This window comes from Lampetra planeri, chromosome 31 (genome assembly GCF_965212315.1).
Source record: "Lampetra planeri chromosome 31, kcLamPlan1.2.h2, whole genome shotgun sequence".
Classification (NCBI taxonomy): domain Eukaryota; kingdom Metazoa; phylum Chordata; class Hyperoartia; order Petromyzontiformes; family Petromyzontidae; genus Lampetra; species Lampetra planeri.
The window spans coordinates 6,859,869-6,876,459 of record NC_136137.1 but is presented as its reverse complement, the minus strand read 5'-3'; the positions used below and the strand labels follow the sequence as shown (position 1 = coordinate 6,876,459).

General features: G+C 49.6%; 1 protein-coding gene across 1 annotated transcript in view; it reads right to left on the bottom strand.

The window, feature by feature from the left end:
- Positions 1-16,591, bottom strand: part of ADCY5 (adenylate cyclase 5) — a 207,549-nt gene that overhangs the window by 15,440 nt on the left and 175,518 nt on the right. The window contains exons 9-12 of the mRNA XM_078609148.1: positions 11,514-11,542; positions 8,721-8,868; positions 3,167-3,264; positions 1,069-1,156 (exon numbers count right to left, since the gene is read on the bottom strand). Of these exons, the coding sequence (XP_078465274.1) occupies positions 1,069-1,156; positions 3,167-3,264; positions 8,721-8,868; positions 11,514-11,542 (363 nt within the window). The remainder of the gene's footprint in view (positions 1-1,068; positions 1,157-3,166; positions 3,265-8,720; positions 8,869-11,513; positions 11,543-16,591) is intronic.

The following is a 16,591-nucleotide window of genomic DNA, read 5'->3' as shown; positions in this document are numbered from 1 at the left end:
CACCTCTCCTGACTGGGCGGATGCCTTCTCACGACGCACGGTGCATGTCGCCCGAAATGGGCTCCTCTCTCCCTAACTAAACACGTGGTAGTAGGTTCTTTGCAGCCAAAACAACGATCCCCCGTTTGTATCTTGGCTAAGGTCGCGTGGACTGGCCCAAAAAGTACGACAGATTGCGTTCACAATCTCTATTATCCCTCACTACTCCTCCCCCCCTCCCCTCCCTGTGCTCAGCCACGTTTCCGCTCTTTTCCCCTCCTGGCTCCCCTCCATTGGACTAAACTCCCACTCCACATCACGCAGGCAACTTCACTCACCAGTTTTTCTTCCTCCCTTAGGACTCATCTTTCATCAAGAGCATATCCCTCGCCTACTCCCTGTCCTACTCCTTAAAACCTTCACCATCCTCCTCCTTCCGTCCTAACCTCGGCCCTCCCTTTCCCTATCATCACCCTCCCTTACCATCCTCCCTCTTCCCTCTCCAAACCTCGCCTCCCTCCCGTTCCCTGCCATCTCTTCCCCTCCCCAACATTCAAACCCCATCCCTTTTCCCTTACAGCCAATAACTAATGTACCATTTATAATTCTTGTAAAGCGCTTTGATAAAAGCGCGATATAAAATCATAGATAAGATAATAATGCATCTCATGTGGTTGTGAGCATTGCTCCTCAACAGATTTAGTCCCAGTGTGCCCTTGTTGCTTCTGCTGAAGGGGACTTCATAACAATGGCCACTGCTTGTTCATATTTTTAGCAGCGGTATCGATAGATGACGTTGTGGTGGCTGCTGAAGTGTTTAGTTTGTTGTCCTTCCCCCCACACCTCCGATTAGCACGGTTGGATACGTAGAGTCCGAAAGAAGTTCAACGTACGTCCATACAGACACACGGCCAACGAAACCGACGAGCTGGAACAACGATCGCGCGTTAAACGCCGGCTTTGTGTCGGGCTGGCGGCGGGTTCCTGAGCAACGCAGATCTGACCGCGTTGTCGCCGTCACCCGCGTGGCCATCGCGCGGTACGCAGAGCGAGTATCGACCCCCCCACCCCCCCATCCACCACGCCCACCTTGATGCAGGCGTAGATCCCGGACACGAACAGCGCCGACACCAGCACCACGAAGCACGTCAAATAGAAGCCCAGCATGAGCACTGAACTGTTGGGGCGGCGGGGGGCACAAGGAGGTCAAATTCAATAACACGAAGACTACAACACCATGCGCGATTACACACCAGTAAGGGCCACCGAGAGGCAAACCCTATCGGGAATTAACAAATGAATACTCAGCGGGGCCTAATGGCTCGTGAGTTCAAATGGGACGTGGAAATGAGGGGTCTGTTGGGAGACCGTGAGGAGAAACGAAGGGGATTGGTGGGGAGTCAGGAAAGTACCAGAAAGGACGGAGAAAAGGGTAAAAGGAGCGGAGCGAAAGTGCAGCACCTGAACGCCTGCATTCTTACTACAGTTGGCTACTTATGGTGCGAAAGAAGTGTTAAATATAAATATATACTGCACGCTGTGGGGAATACGTAACAAAGGCCAAGTTCAAGACTTACCCAGCCTGGAACCGCTTTACACATACACACCAGCTCCATAGACATAGCAGGTGACGAGAGAGAGAGGCGGGCACCCTCTCCCCTCTCGCTAGAAAGCCATTCTGCCTGCCCCCCATCCCCCCACCGATGAATCAGCCTTCCCATAGCGCAGCGCGGAATACGCTACCTACGTTGCAGTACAAGGTGGATTAGTATGTATGTACGTTGAACTTCTTTCTCACCGTACGTAGCCAACCGTGCCAATCGAAGATGCGGGGCGGGGGGGGGGAGGTCAACAAACTAAACGCAGCATCAGCCACTATTCATCTATCAATACAACTGCAAGAATTATGAGCGAGCAGTTGGCAGTGTTATGAAGTCGCTTCAGCAAAAGCAACGGGACACGTGATTACGACAGCATTGCCTCTGCCAGAGCCAGCAGTAATGAGTAGAGAGAAACTGCTGGTTAGCAGATGTGAATGGACCCATTTTTTTGTGAGTTCGTGGGGGAGTGAGCGAGTAGGGAGGGTGGGGAGTGGTGGAGTGAGTTAGTGGGAGTGTGGGTGAGTAGGGTGGGGAGTGGTGGAGTGAGTTCGTGGGTGAGTGGTGAAGGGTGAGTTAGCGGGTGAGTGGTGAAGGGTAGGGGAGTGGTGGAGTGGTGGAGTGAGTTCGTGGGTGAGTGGTGAAGGGTGAGTTTGCGGGTGAGTGGTGAACGGTAGGGGAGTGGTGGAGTGAGTTAGTGGGAGTGTGGGTGAGTAGGGTGGGGAGTGGTGGCGTGCGTTAGTGGTTGAGTGGTGGAGTGAGTTAGTGGGGAGTGGTGGAGTGAGTTCGTGGGTGAGTGGTGAAGGGTGAGTTAGCGGGTGAGTGGTGAAGGGTAGGGGAGTGGTGGAGTGGTGGAGTGAGTTCGTGGGTGAGTGGTGAAGGGTGAGTTTGCGGGTGAGTGGTGAACGGTAGGGGAGTGGTGGAGTGAGTTAGTGGGAGTGTGGGTGAGTAGGGTGGGGAGTGGTGGCGTGCGTTAGTGGTTGAGTGGTGGAGTGAGTTAGTGGGGAGTGGTGGAGTGAGTTCGTGGGTGAGTGGTGAAGGGTGAGTTAGCGGGTGAGTGGTGAAGGGTAGGGGAGTGGTGGAGTGGTGGAGTGAGTTCGTGGGTGAGTGGTGAAGGGTGAGTTTGCGGGTGAGTGTTGAAGGGTAGGGGAGTGGTGGAGTGAGTTAGTGGGAGTGTGGGTGAGTAGGGTGGGGAGTGGTGGCGTGCGTTAGTGGTTGAGTGGTGGAGTGAGTTAGTGGGGAGTGGTGGAGTGAGTTCGTGGGTGAGTGGTGAAGGGTGAGTTAGCGGGTGAGTGGTGAAGGGTAGGGGAGTGGTGGAGTGGTGGAGTGAGTTAGTGGGTGAGTGGTGAAGGGTGAGTTAGCGGGTGAGTGGTGGAGGGTAGGGGAGTGGTGGAGTGAGTTAGTGGGAGTGTGGGTGAGTAGGGTGGGGAGTGGTGGCATGCGTTAGTGGTTGAGTGGTGGAGTGAGTTAGTGGGGAGTGGTGGAGTGAGTTAGTGGGGAGTGGTGGAGTGAGTTAGTGGGGGAGTGGCTGAGTGGTGGAGGGCGGAGCAGGGGATGAGGGAGGGGCACGGGGAGAGGGGTGCACTCACTGGGGGGTGGCGGTGATCTGCACGAAGCAGATGAAGAGGAAGACGATGAAGGCGCAGCCCACGTAGGAGCCGAACCTGTCGTCCACCTCCTGCGAGTACTGCACACGCGCGCGCGGGAGAGACAGCCTGCTGTTTAACCGGCCACCCTTCTCGGGAGACTCAGCCTCGAATCAGCACTCTACCTGGTGTGGAGGTGTGCTCATGAATGTCAGTGATGGGTTTGAGACCAATGCAGCCAGGCATGTTGAGGAGCTGGAAGCGGATAGCATGGGAACGACTTTCGAGATTGCTTCGAGTGACCGCCGTTCCACGCACACGGCAGAGGGCAGCACTTTCCCACCCGCCCTGTGGCGGAGATTAAAACCAATCACTGCATGACAGTCAACCCGATGTTTTTTTTTATTCTCTAGAGTTTTAAAATAAGGCAATTTATTGCAGAACCAAATTTAATTCAATGGGTTGTTTTGTGTGTGTGTGTGCAGTCACAGTTGACGGAGATGAGAACGGCGGCTCACGTCTACGTTGAGAAGCCGGCTTAAGCACGGGCGGAGGCCTGGATTCGAAGCTAGGTTAGCGGCGATGCAAATCATGCATGCTTAATTACTGTATTTTTTGCTTAAATATATTATTCGTTGATGCTACATTGGCAGCGGTGCACAAAGATAACAACCAACTCAACACGTTGATCAATAAAACCTTTTAAAAAGTCTACAATAGGCGACGGTACGGGCAATGGCCTTTCTTCAGAGCACAGTGGTATGTACGTATGTATGTTTAACTTCTTTCTCACCATACGTAACCAACCGTGCTAATCGGAGCTGTGGGGAGAAAGACAACAAACTAAACACGAAAAGCAGTTCTAAAGAAATTCGTTTTCAATCTAGATTATTTTAAAGTGCATAGCTCCAGTGGCTTCTAAATATTGAAAGGAAGAGCGTTCCAGACGGCCGCAAAAGCGCATCTGAAAGCGCGCGATGCGGTGACCATCTTCGTTTGATGGCTCGCGAAAACCCGCTGCTTTTTACGAACATGTTGAGGTTTCTTTTGTTCTGATACATCATTCGATTTTTCGGGTACGAGCGATCGGGTCGACGCACAATTGGATTCGCACGCAACAACGCCGCGGATAAAAGGAGTCGCTCCCCACCATCCCCCGCTCGTGGCTGCCGACCGGGCATTTTACGACCACGCCAACACAGCCGTTATGAATGTACAAAGGCAGGTGTTCTATTGTGGGATACACCTGGGGGAGGCTGAGAGTGTGTGGGTGTCTGCGTCATGGGCACAAGGCATCATGAGTTAAACCCGTTTCCACCACCACATGGGACATATCCCCAATAGCTCTCGGTTATCATTATTATTATATGTACACGTTATTGCAGTCGATGCACCTCTGATTGGCACAGTTGGCTATGTACGGCGCGGGAGATGTTCAACGTACATACGATGCGCTTTACCCCAGGAAAAGCAAAGCATTTCTGATTTTTTTTAAGACGCCTGTTATATAATTATATCTACGTTGCTGATGGTGGTTTCGGTTGCACGATAAGCTCTACCCTTTCATCAGCAACTCGGTGAGGAGCGAGCGTGCTGGTGGGCGAGTGCCTCCCCATGCCCCGTTACGGGCTGCGGGGATTATTTCACCCCACCAGTCAGTGCAGGTTGGTAGAGGTGGGAGGGGGGTGAGTCTACATGTGGAAGCATAGAAGCACAGGACAACAATGGATTTTACTGCACTGCCTTCTCTTCCACTGGCCACAGCGTAGCACAGAACCTGCAGCCCATCCAAACATTATCTGGGTTCAACTTTGCTTAGCTGCTGGGATCTGATGGGATAGGGGGTGCACATTTTGGCTTATTTTATACAAGGCAACTTTCAGATATGTAACACAAAAAATGTATTTTATCAACGGTGGCTGTTCTATGAGGAGACTGCCCCTGCCATAAAAATGTGGAATTTCAATGAGTGTCCCCGGGCTGTTTATGAATATAAAGGCTGATCAACACACGTGCTTGAAATCCCACTTGTTAAAACGTGCTCGATCAGGAGAGATCTGTACTCTTTGTTTTTTTCGGTAAAGTCACGTAGGTAAAAAAGGAAAATAAATGATTTTACCTACGTGACTTTACCGGAAAAAAACAAAGAGTATGGACCCTTGCAGTCACGAAAACTTCAAATCTAGAAGGAGAGATCTTCTTGAAGAAAATGTTCATTTGGTGTCTTGATATTGTTACGAGCCTGTAACTTCCCGCTGCAGGGCAAAGGGGCTCTCCGCTATTCCATTCCAATCCATTCTGTTGCTGAGGCCTCCCGTGCAGTCGTGACCTCTGAACTCTGTGATGTCATCTCGCTGCTGCTGCCACCTTCTCTTCTGCTGTCTCCCTTCGCTTCTCCTCCCTCCCCCACGGTGTCCACTCCGCCGTGAGCTTTGTCTGTCGTCTCTGGTCTGTCATTATCGCAGTAACCATTGGCCCTGCCCATTTCCACTCGATTTATTTTTCCTTTTTTGCACGTGGTACAGTATTTTAAGTGTTATTTATGTCTTGAACGTGGGAGGAAAGCGGAATGCTCTGAGGAAAACCATGCGTACGACTGTGGTAGTTTTGGCCAATGGGACAGGATAATTAGTGATTTAGTATGTACGTATTTTAATAAGACACTAAGGACTGGCATAACTCGGTCCTTTTCTGAGAATTCTCCCAAAATCACGGTAATGCCCTGAAATTATCACGCACGTAGAGATACCAGAGTATGGCGCACAGTGCTCATCTCATCGCCAGCCCTGAGTGTGCTGTGCAAATTCCACATTGCCATGGCGGGAGCCAGTTTTATCCACAAAACCACGACAGCTGCAACTTCCAAGAAAACGACGCTCATTTGATCAACGTTAGAAAGATGCTGGGCTGGGTCGAGCTGAGTCGACCTCCTCTGCCCGGGATTTGAACTCAACAATTTTAATTATTTCAAGACGGGCATTCTATCCGCAGCCCCCGCCACCCCCCTCCCAACACTGATGGTCCCATCCCCCCCCAGCCAAATAGCTAAATAAAGGAAATCATGAACGCGTCTGCTGACTTGCCTGTACATTCATGGGTAGTTGAGACCAAGGAGTGCAATGTCCCAGTGAAATAAAACAAAAAACTGAACTATTTTTCACAATACAGGTTTTTTGTTTTTTGTTCAACTATTTTTTATTTCACCAGGTAAGGCCCACCGAGCTACGCAGCTCTTCATCTGAAGTGACCTGGCCAAAAGAGATAGCTCAACGGAGTGGCTTCTCGCGTGGAAATTGATAGCAGCCAAATACTATAAATTCGTGTTTATAAATGTGGAGGGAAAAACCGAAGGACCCGGAGAAAAATCCACGTGACCACGGGGAGAGAGAGACAAAGAGAGAGAGAACACGCAAACTCCGATTATACAGGCGTCAGGGTCGGGATCGAACCCATGAACCCTCCTGCGTGCCAGGCGAGGGAGTTAACAACTCGCCAACGGCGTCGCGAAAATAAGGGCAGGATGTGGGACGAACTGCGTCCCCGAACGGGCGGTACGGGCGGTCCCCTGGAGGTGCTCGCCATCAGCACTGTCGCCGGGTGGCGCGTCACGGCACGGACTCCGTCATCCCAGGGGTGCGGGGGGGGGGCAGGCGCCGTCCTTCCCTTTCCTGCCTCCCTTCCCCTTCTGTCCCGTCGTCACCATGGCGAGTAATTTCGCAAATGCACACACAAGTGCGAGCGTTGGGTCGTCTGGGGGTGCGTGGAGCTTAGGGGTGGGAAACGCGCACGCGCGGACGCGACTCGCACGTACACGTGCACGCACGCGCATTCGCGAGTGTAGGTGCGAGTGCTATTTGCGAACGCGAGGGCGCGGATGCGTGTCGTGCCGACGCGTCTGCCCGTGCACGTGCGCGCATCTTGCATTGCCGCCTACATGTCTGCGTTCGCTTGAGTAGAGCGGCGTGTTTCTGGATACGCGTACGTCTGTGCGCGCGTGGAGGGAAAAACCGGAGGACCCGGTGAAACATCCATGCGATCACGACCACTGCGAGAGGGACGCAAACTCCAAATACACAGGGTTGGGATGAAACCCACGACCTTCTGCATAACAGGCGAGGTAATTAACATGTCGCCACCATGATGGTCATCACCCATCCCAAATACTAACACTGGCTCAACCCCGCTCAGCTTCGGTTGTATGCAGGGTGATCTGGTCATAGGGGGCACTGCTGGTTACTAATGCTGCTGCTGCTGCTGGCATTGTTGGTGCTGCTGGTCCTGATGGTGCTGCTTGGCATTGCTGACGCTGTTGCTGCCGCTGCTGGGGCTGGGAACAAGTAAACCCATAAAAACAAAGTTTTTCACTATAAATCCTTTATATGCGTGGCGGCTAGAGTCTTCTCGTCCTCTGGCTTGAGATGGCTGCCACCTATGGGTCAGATGATTGTCTGCCAGTATTAAGCAATTGGTAATTAAATATTTAATTTGTTTTCCCTAAACAGTGTAAAATTTTGGAAGTTTTTTTTCACGAAAATTAATTGTCACACACAACGAGTCTGTGTGGAAAATGTCAGCTCGATTGGATCACGGGAAGTGGGTTAAAAAACGAGCGAAAGATTTGCACGGTCCTAAGCAAGCAAGCGAAATTAATATAAAGGATTTAAAAATATATTCGCCTGTGGAGGACGCGGGGATCGATCCCGCGACCTTTGGATGGGAAGCGAGGGCGCTACCAACTGCGCTACTCCGCCACGGCCTGTGGAGGGGTTACGCTCTGGGCTCCTACACTGTGACGTTCAGCCAAAGCCATGAATGAGTTGTATTTGAATAAATGTAAAATAAAAAATGTTTGCCTAAAAAGTGTCAAATTTTGGGAATTTTTTTCACGAAAATTAATTGTCTCGCACAACGAGTCTGTGTGGAAAATGTCAGCTCGATTGGATCACGGGAAGTGGGTTAAAAAACGAGCAAAATATTTGCACGGTCCTAAGCAAGCAAGCACGCAAGCAAGCAAGCACGCAAGCAAGCAAGCAAGCCAACTTAATATAAAGGATGTAATCAGTATAACCCGTAAAAACAAAGTTTTCACTATAAATCCTTTATATGCGTGGCAGCGAACTTAATATAAAGGATTTAAAAATATATTCGCCTGTGGAGGACGCGGGGATCGATCCCGCGACCTTTGGATGGGAAGCGAGGGCGCTACCAACTGCGCTACTCCGCCACGGCCTGTGGAGGGGTTACGCTCTGGGCTCTTACACTGACGTTCAGCCAAAGCCATGAATGAGTTCTATTTGAATATATGTAAAATACATTTTTTTTGCCTAAAAAGTGTACAATTTTGGGAATTTTTTTTCACGAACATTAATTGTCTCGCACAACATGTCTGTGTGGAAAATGTCAGCTCGATTGGATCACGGGAAGTGGGTTAAAAAACGACCGAAAGATTTGCACGGTCGTAAGCAAGCAAGCAAGCAAGCACGCAAGCACGCAAGCAAGCAAGCACGCAAGCAAGCAAGCAAGCAAACTTAATATAAAGGATTTAAAAAGGCATCACCTTCTCCTCGAGCTCCGGCTTGCGGAACGTGAGCAAGATCTTCTTCACGTGCTCCGAGCGCAGGCGGTCGATGCTGCGCGCGTCGATGGCTCGGCCCAGGAACTCGTTCACCTCGTCGTCGGGGCTCAGGGCTTCCGGCATGATGCTCCTGCGACGATGGGACAACACCCGGGGGGCACACGCGGTGCGGTTTTATTCCGACTTCTCACCAACGCCCCAGCTAAGCCATACAACCGGGTGTTTTTAATTGTAATGCATAAAACTAAAATACAAAAACTATTTTACCACGTAAGGCCTCACTCAGCTGTGTAGCTCTTTTTAAGAAGCTCAATGGAGTGGCTTATCGCGTGCAAATTTATAGCAGCCAAATACTCATGTTGATTCTAAGTGTAAAGGGAAGAGCTGGGGGACCCAGATAAATATCCACACGACCACGGGGAGAACACGCAAACTCCAAAAAAACAACAGGCATCAGAGTCGGGATCAAACCCACGCCCTTCTGTATACCAGGCGAGGTATTTAACATCTTATCACCGTGGCGCCTAAAGGTACAGCCCTGCAATTGCTCTCGAGTCTGAGACCATCTAGAGAGACCACATCGAGTGGTATTTAGGCCTACTCTTACACACTGGCCAGACGTCATAAAAGAGATGGGAGTACCCACACTTTACCCCACCACACACAACCCATAAATTGACATTGGATGGGGTTGGCATGGTGGCAGGGGGTGGGGGGGGGGTGGTAGGCCCATGCCAACCACACTCTGTCGCCGAGCCAAGGTGACCCCCCTGTACAGGATTTGAACTTGCAAGCTGCCAACCGTGAGTCGTATGTTTTTAGTCACAGTGCCACGCATATGGATTACATTTAATTTCACCAACCATTGACATAGTGAGCATTCCAGCTGGGTGGTTCTGAAGCAAAAGCACCCAAATCACATGTCAGAAGGTCACTAGTTCAAAACAATTCTGCTCACGGATCAACTCAAGCCTCCATCATCATCATCATCATCAATTCTCCAGGGCCAATACGATTATTACCACTTTGTGCATTGTCAACGGATATACTGGCCACTGTCATAGGAATGAGGAATTTGCACCACTGACTCAGAGATGCGAATGGAGATGAGTTTCACCCCATGCTCATATTGGGCTTCAGACAAGTGTGTGCGTGTCTGAGTTACATATGCATGTATGTCCAAGTGTGATACTGCCTACCTTTGCACACGTGTGTGTGTGTGTGCGTGGCAGAGACAGAATGGGGAACAGTAGTGTAGTGGTTAGCGCACCGCTCACAGCCAACACCAGTGACGATAATTTGAATTGGTGCTGGGCTTCCCCTAGGTCGACTCAGCTTCAAATGACTACCTGGTGCAGTGTGTTTCAGCATCGCCGCTGGGGAGACAGAGGAGGTTAGGTGTGGTGCTGGCCACCCACCCCCTCGTGTGCCGTGCCGGCCTTCATAGGTGCTCGCAAGTCTGTTAAGGCTATACGGGGGATTTTAGTGTTTTGCAGCGGCAGCAGCAGTGTTGTAGTGGCTACGGCGCTGCCTTAAGAACCAGGCAACATCAGTTCAATTATCAGCCACGGCTGACATCACTGGGGAGACAAAGTTGGCCAGGCAAGATGTAAGCCACATCACGCCCCAAAAAGGCCCCGTGGGCCGTATCGGCCACACCACCCCCCACCCAGCGCGGTGCCGGCCCTCAAAGCTGATTTCTTATCCCAACAGTCTGTATGGTGATATTGAGGGCAGGGGGGGGGGGGCATTGGAATGCCAACACCATTCACCATTAGCCAACTCCCCAACACCTGTACACTTTCAACCTTTAACCGGCATCAATAAAACTACAAAACCATCCTTCTCAGTGCCCACAAAAGGACATTCAAAACGCCAAATGGGTTCGTTTTGTATTATACTTCCCATATCCCCCCCCCCAAGCCCTCGCATACCACGCCAATTGCTTGCATTCTTTCCCGTAAATTAAACTAACAGCGATCGCATATATGGGCACGGTTTTGCAGGCCGTGGCGCCACGGGTGTTGCTAATGGGGAGAGTTTACAAGGGAAGGCGGTCACGAATCGTAGCGCGTGGCTCCGGGGTTTCGCGGTTATGCCCTGTCCCCAGAGCGCCACCGAGCCGGTGCCGTCGAGCACCTGGGTTGCGAATCTGGGCAGCTCTGACCCCGCCGCCCCCGCTGGTCACTCCGAGTTGTTCAGGTCGAGCGAGTTTCGTGGTCTAAGAACGGCCACCACCACGTGACCGTGTCGAGGAGGCGTTGTTCGGACACGGAGCTCGGCTATGCAACTTTGGTGGTCAAACTGCTTGAGAGAGTCTCAACAGAGACACTCTCCCCTCTGTGTGTCTCAGTAGACACCCCTCTCTTTTCAGCAGGACATGTGTATGTGTGTGTATGTGTGTATGTATGTGTATGTACGTGTGTGTGCATGCATACAGCGGAGCGCTGGGGCGCTAAAACACAGCAAGTTGGCACAGCAGGAGGCACAGGTGGTTCATCAGCCATTCATCTCGGTCAGTCGATTCATGGCACCTGGGTCTGTCCCGTGAGCTCCTGCCAGCGGTCGTTCGACACTTCACGTGGCCTCAAAGTGCACTTAGCCTGGCACAAGCGCTGTGACGACGTCACCGCCATCTATTGGCGAATGGCGGTTGTTGCTGTGCATGCTTGTGCGTATGGAGCACTTGCCCCAACGGTCTGTTGAAGGCCATACATGAACTAATTGTTGTGTATGTGCATGTGTGTGTACGCACATTCATGCATGCACACTTACTTGGTGTTCCCCATGTTGTCCACAAACCCCTGTGAAAACACAAACACACCGGATCACACGCGCGTCCACACAAGCGGTAAGATCCGGCTCTTGAATGAGACAAAACTATGTCACAACAACTATCTATTTGCTTACATATTCATTAAGTCAAACAAGCCAATGTGACAACGTGAATATACGGAAATGAGTAAACAGCCAAGGGGGGGCTGTATCAACATCAAAGTAAAAAGAGCGTTTCCTTTTTAAGTGTATCAACCGTTGAAAACTTCACGAGTGGCAGAATTTGTTTAAAATAAGAAGATGAAAAAAAGCCCCCAGGGAAGACAACGGTGACGACTGTCTGCCTCCTCCTCGCCGCAGATGCTGAAACGCAGCTCCGCCACAGCGTGAAGGAGGAGGCGGAGATCCATCCCGCCTGATACATCGTTTGTAAATCGTTGATTCGCACACTCACGGACATCATTTCATTAACACATTAAAAATATTTTTTCGATTTAAAGCTTTAAAAATAAATAATAGAGAGGAACGGCGTTCGACACGTGGGCTTTCACGACCAATATCATCCAACATGGTGGTAAGGGCTACAACACAGATGGTGCTGTCTATACAATCAAATGCAAACATCAATTGGTGCAGCTCCAAACGAGACATCGATCATTAATAACAAGATGGGAGCTCAGGATGGACGGAGGGAGTTTTGAGGCAAGCACCTCCCATTTTGTGGGGCAGAAGACTACAAACGATGGTTGGAGTTTCGATTTAAAGCTTTCGTGACTGCAGGGATTCATCTTCTTGGTTCTTTCGGTAAAGTCACGTAGAAGGGAAGTAATACAATAATAAAAATAAAACGGTAATAAAATAATAAAAATAAAACATTCTTTTATTATGTTTAATTTTTATTATTTTATTACTTCCCTTCTACGTGACTTTACGAAAAGAACCAAGAAGATGGTTGGAGTCTCAAGCCGGGGGCTTTGGACTTTTCACCGAATGCCGCCACGCTGGGCTGCCCGCTACCCCGCGGTGTAACGTGAAATAAGAGTCGACCGATTGGTACGAGAAACGTTTTTGTGTCACGCGGGAAAGTTTGACTGCATCTCTCACGACGTCTTCACAAGGGGCGGGCGAGGGGGGGGGGGGTCCTGCTAGATTTCGCAATCGGGAGCGGGGGGGGCGATGGTGGCCGCGTGTTTTCCCAATTGAGTCAATGTCCCCTGTTTCTTTTAACGTGTCAAGTTTCGAAAAAAGCGCTATTAGTAAGAGTTAAATAATTTAATATTACTAACAATGCAGTAGTAATGCACGTCATAATCATATCGCGTTTTTTCTGATTTTGTTTGTTATTATCGTTGTTGTTTACGCATAGAAGGCCTCGCTGAGTCTCAATACTCTTTTTCAGGAGGGTCCTGCCAAGTTTTTGCAGCAGGGGGGGCAGGCGAGGTTTGCTGCGAGAAATTCAAAATTTAGTCATTTGCAGCTAAGTTTTCAGCATTGGGATCAGGGTGGAGTTCGGGGCGGGGGGGGCTATTAATTTTTTTTTTAAATACATTAATTCTATGCACCCGCAATTCCTAATGTGAGGGACAAAGTGAACCCCTGCCTCCCACCCCCCCAAATAGAGCAATCAAACTCCGCCTATGATTGGGACATTTTGGGCAATTCCCGTTACAGTATATTGAGTGTTTTTTTATTATTTCTAGGACAAGAAACCAGAGAACTCGGAGAAAACCCACTGCAAAAAAAGGAAAGAGCATCATCAACCACACACAGAAATTGATTGCTGAAATTCAACTTATTAAATCGGTTCTGTGGTGTTATATTCCAGGACTGGTCTTCGACACGACGTGCATCTCTGCTGCCTTTACGAGTTCTCCAATGATGTTAATTCTTCACTCTGTGCCATGAATCCAACAGCACAGCTGGGATATAATTGGCAGTATTATGTAATACAGTATAAATAAACAATGCCAAATTGCCTTTGACCAAACCAGAATTAATCAAAATCTTTTTATTACCCTGGAGAAATCCGATGAGCTATGAATTTATTTTTCACAGATGTCCAGGAGGGGCACGGACTCAGCAAGTTAAACCAAACGGAATGCCCCCCCAATCTTGGTCAGATCTCAGAAGCTAAGCAGGGCTGAGCCTGGCGAGTGCTTGGATGGGTGACCACCATGCACAAGACTGGAGTGTGGCAGTCGTATGGGCGGTAGAGGGCAATGCAGCAAAATCCACTGTTATGCACTCCCCAAAAGCCTTCGCCAACCTGCCATGACCGGCGTGGTGAAGTATGGTCAAAATATCTCTCAGCACCCCACAAGGAGTGTGGAGGCCCTCATTATCCAGTAGCGGATTGACAAAAACTGGCTATACATATGTATTACCAGATTTAAACATTGTGTATTGTAAATGGCTCGAATTCAAAAGGACTCTGGGTAACCTAGCAGGTAAGCACACTCACAGCCAGGGCCAGTTTGCAGAGAGGCGATGCTCAATTTCCACTGCAGCCGCTTTGATGATTGTTATGGTGAATTACCACAATAATTTACAGGCCTCCGTCAATTTTCTACTGGATGAAAGCTTCGACGCACGGTGTCGGTCATTTTGTGAATTTTTTGTTCGTTACTATCCTTAATGCTGGCCAGTATGCGTTGGTGAAGGTTGGAGCTGTGGGAGGAGTTATTCCCTGCTGGTGTTATCCGTGCCTGTTAAAAGCCGAGTCGACCTAGTGGAGGCCCAGATCAAGTTCTGATAATTATCACTCGTCCCTGATGTGAGCTGTGGCTGTGTAGCCGAGTGCGCAACGCCGCGCGCTAACCGCTGCCCCGCCACTCGCATCCGCCTCCGGCTTTAAGAAGTGGATGTCAAAGACCCTGCGACAGAAAGTTCAACTTCTAAAACGATTGACGGGACAATCACAGAAACAACCGTGACCCGGTATAGAACTCAAACCTTGCAAGACCTATGATGGGCCGCACCAAAACGTGTTGTCAAACACAAATGCATGTGCATTTGGCAAAAGTCAATCTCTCTGTAGAATCGAAAGGATCAGGTTTTTTTTCCATCCCCAGACTAATATTACTCATGTTACTCAGGTCAGCTTGACAATCAATGTTTTATAATGAATCTCAATGAGCGCTCAACTTTTTTTTTGAAATAAAAGACAAAGAACCACTAAAGCAATACAATATGCACATTTATCAATGTCCGTACGTGTGTAAATATGCAAATGGCTTTCCTGTTATATGCATTATAAGTGTTATGCTTGTTTACTCAGGAAAGCCTCGCTCACTGAGTCTCAATGTTTCTGCCAAGTGTTTTAGAGTGGGGCGGGAGGGAAAGAAATGTTGCCGCTCGCAATGAAAACGAAGTGATTTGCAGGTTACAGTTTTCGCCACTGGGTTATGTATATTCATGGCTTATGGGAGGTAAATGCTGAACCCGGGGAAAGCCATGCACGGTTGGCTACGTACGGTGCAAAAGAAGTCCAACATACATGCACACGTGCACGTGCAAGGCGAGGACACACATCCACGCAAGGGTGGCACAGTCGGGTTTTTTACAATCGGGTTTAGTTGTCTTTTTATATTAAACCCGATCATCTGAGATTGGGAGAACTCCGGTTTAATTGGTTCTAATTGCAGAACCGCACTTCGCCAACTTCTCGACGATGGGCTTCATCCATTCCAAGCGAAGGAACTCACTGGCGCCCACGATTGTGGAGGAGAAGCTCGTGTTCATCAAGACCAACCTGCCCGCCGCATTCTACGACTACCCCGTGCCCGACGGCCCCGAGTACGATAGCAGCACCGACGAGGAAGCAGCCTAAGCCTTGGATCAGAGTTTCGTATTCATTAAACCAGGTTTCAATTCCCCGAAATCGGGTTTAATTGTATTAAAGAAAAAAACCCGATGCCTGCCGCTGGAAAAATCGGGTTTTTTCCACAAATGCATCCACGCAGAAAGGCACCCGAGTCGGGAATCGAACCCAGGCGTCTTCTTGCTTGCGGTGAGGCACGGTGGCACACGTGGTATTGAATCTCGGCAGACTCTCACACGAGCCGCGTGTGTTGTTGATGCCCTTTGTTCGACAAGGTCTTTGCAGCATCCATTAAATTATTAAACGATTGAGCATGGCTTTGGCTGCCAAAAAAGAAAACCAGTGGAGGGGGTGGCACGATGCTTCTGTGTACCAGCAGGGGGCAACGCGACCAACTCGCATGCACAAAGCACGTGGCCGTGCTGGACAGCAAGAGACAAAAACAGCCCCCCCCCCCCACCTTATTATAGCCCTTAAGCAGACTTTTGGGGCAAAGTGCTGTTCGTTATTTTCATACGCAACTGTAACCACACCCACACGCATGCATCCATACTTACACAAAAACAAAGATGTCCCTAACATGGACATATATTAGCACGGTTGGAAAAGCACGGTGCAAACGAAGTTCAACGTACATAGGCTGCACTCTTTGGTTCTTTCGGTAAAGTCAATCAAATAATAATGGAATGCGACGTTTCGGTTGCAATACAAGCAACCATCATCAGGTAAGAATGAATGATAAAACGCAGACACTGGAACAGCATAGGCAGACACACATGCAGAGAGAGACACACACACGAAGACACACACCAAGACAAACAGAAAGCTTTGAATCAAGTTTGTACATAGGCTGTTCGGGCAAGTGCTGAGATCGCAAGTTGATATGAAGGCACGCATGGTGCACGAGAGAGTGTGGTATGGCCAATACCACACCTGGCACCTGAGCTGGCACCACGAGACCCTGGGTTCAAATCCAAGCCACCGCCACAGACGGAACTGGATTCTGAAGTGGAACGAGTTGCTTTTTTCTTCTACTTAATCTTGTTAATTTTAGTTCTGAGGACAAATTATTAGATATTGGTTGGATTTGATCGCCATAGGGCAAATACGTTTGTGGCGGGTCATGTTGCCTTGGTGCCACTGTAGGCTTCAATTTGAGATTCGGGGAATTTTTACAGTTTTTTTCTCTCCAATCGTTTACATCGCATGTAATGTCACGTCCCTTCTTGCTTACAAAAGTGACGATACGCAACAATGC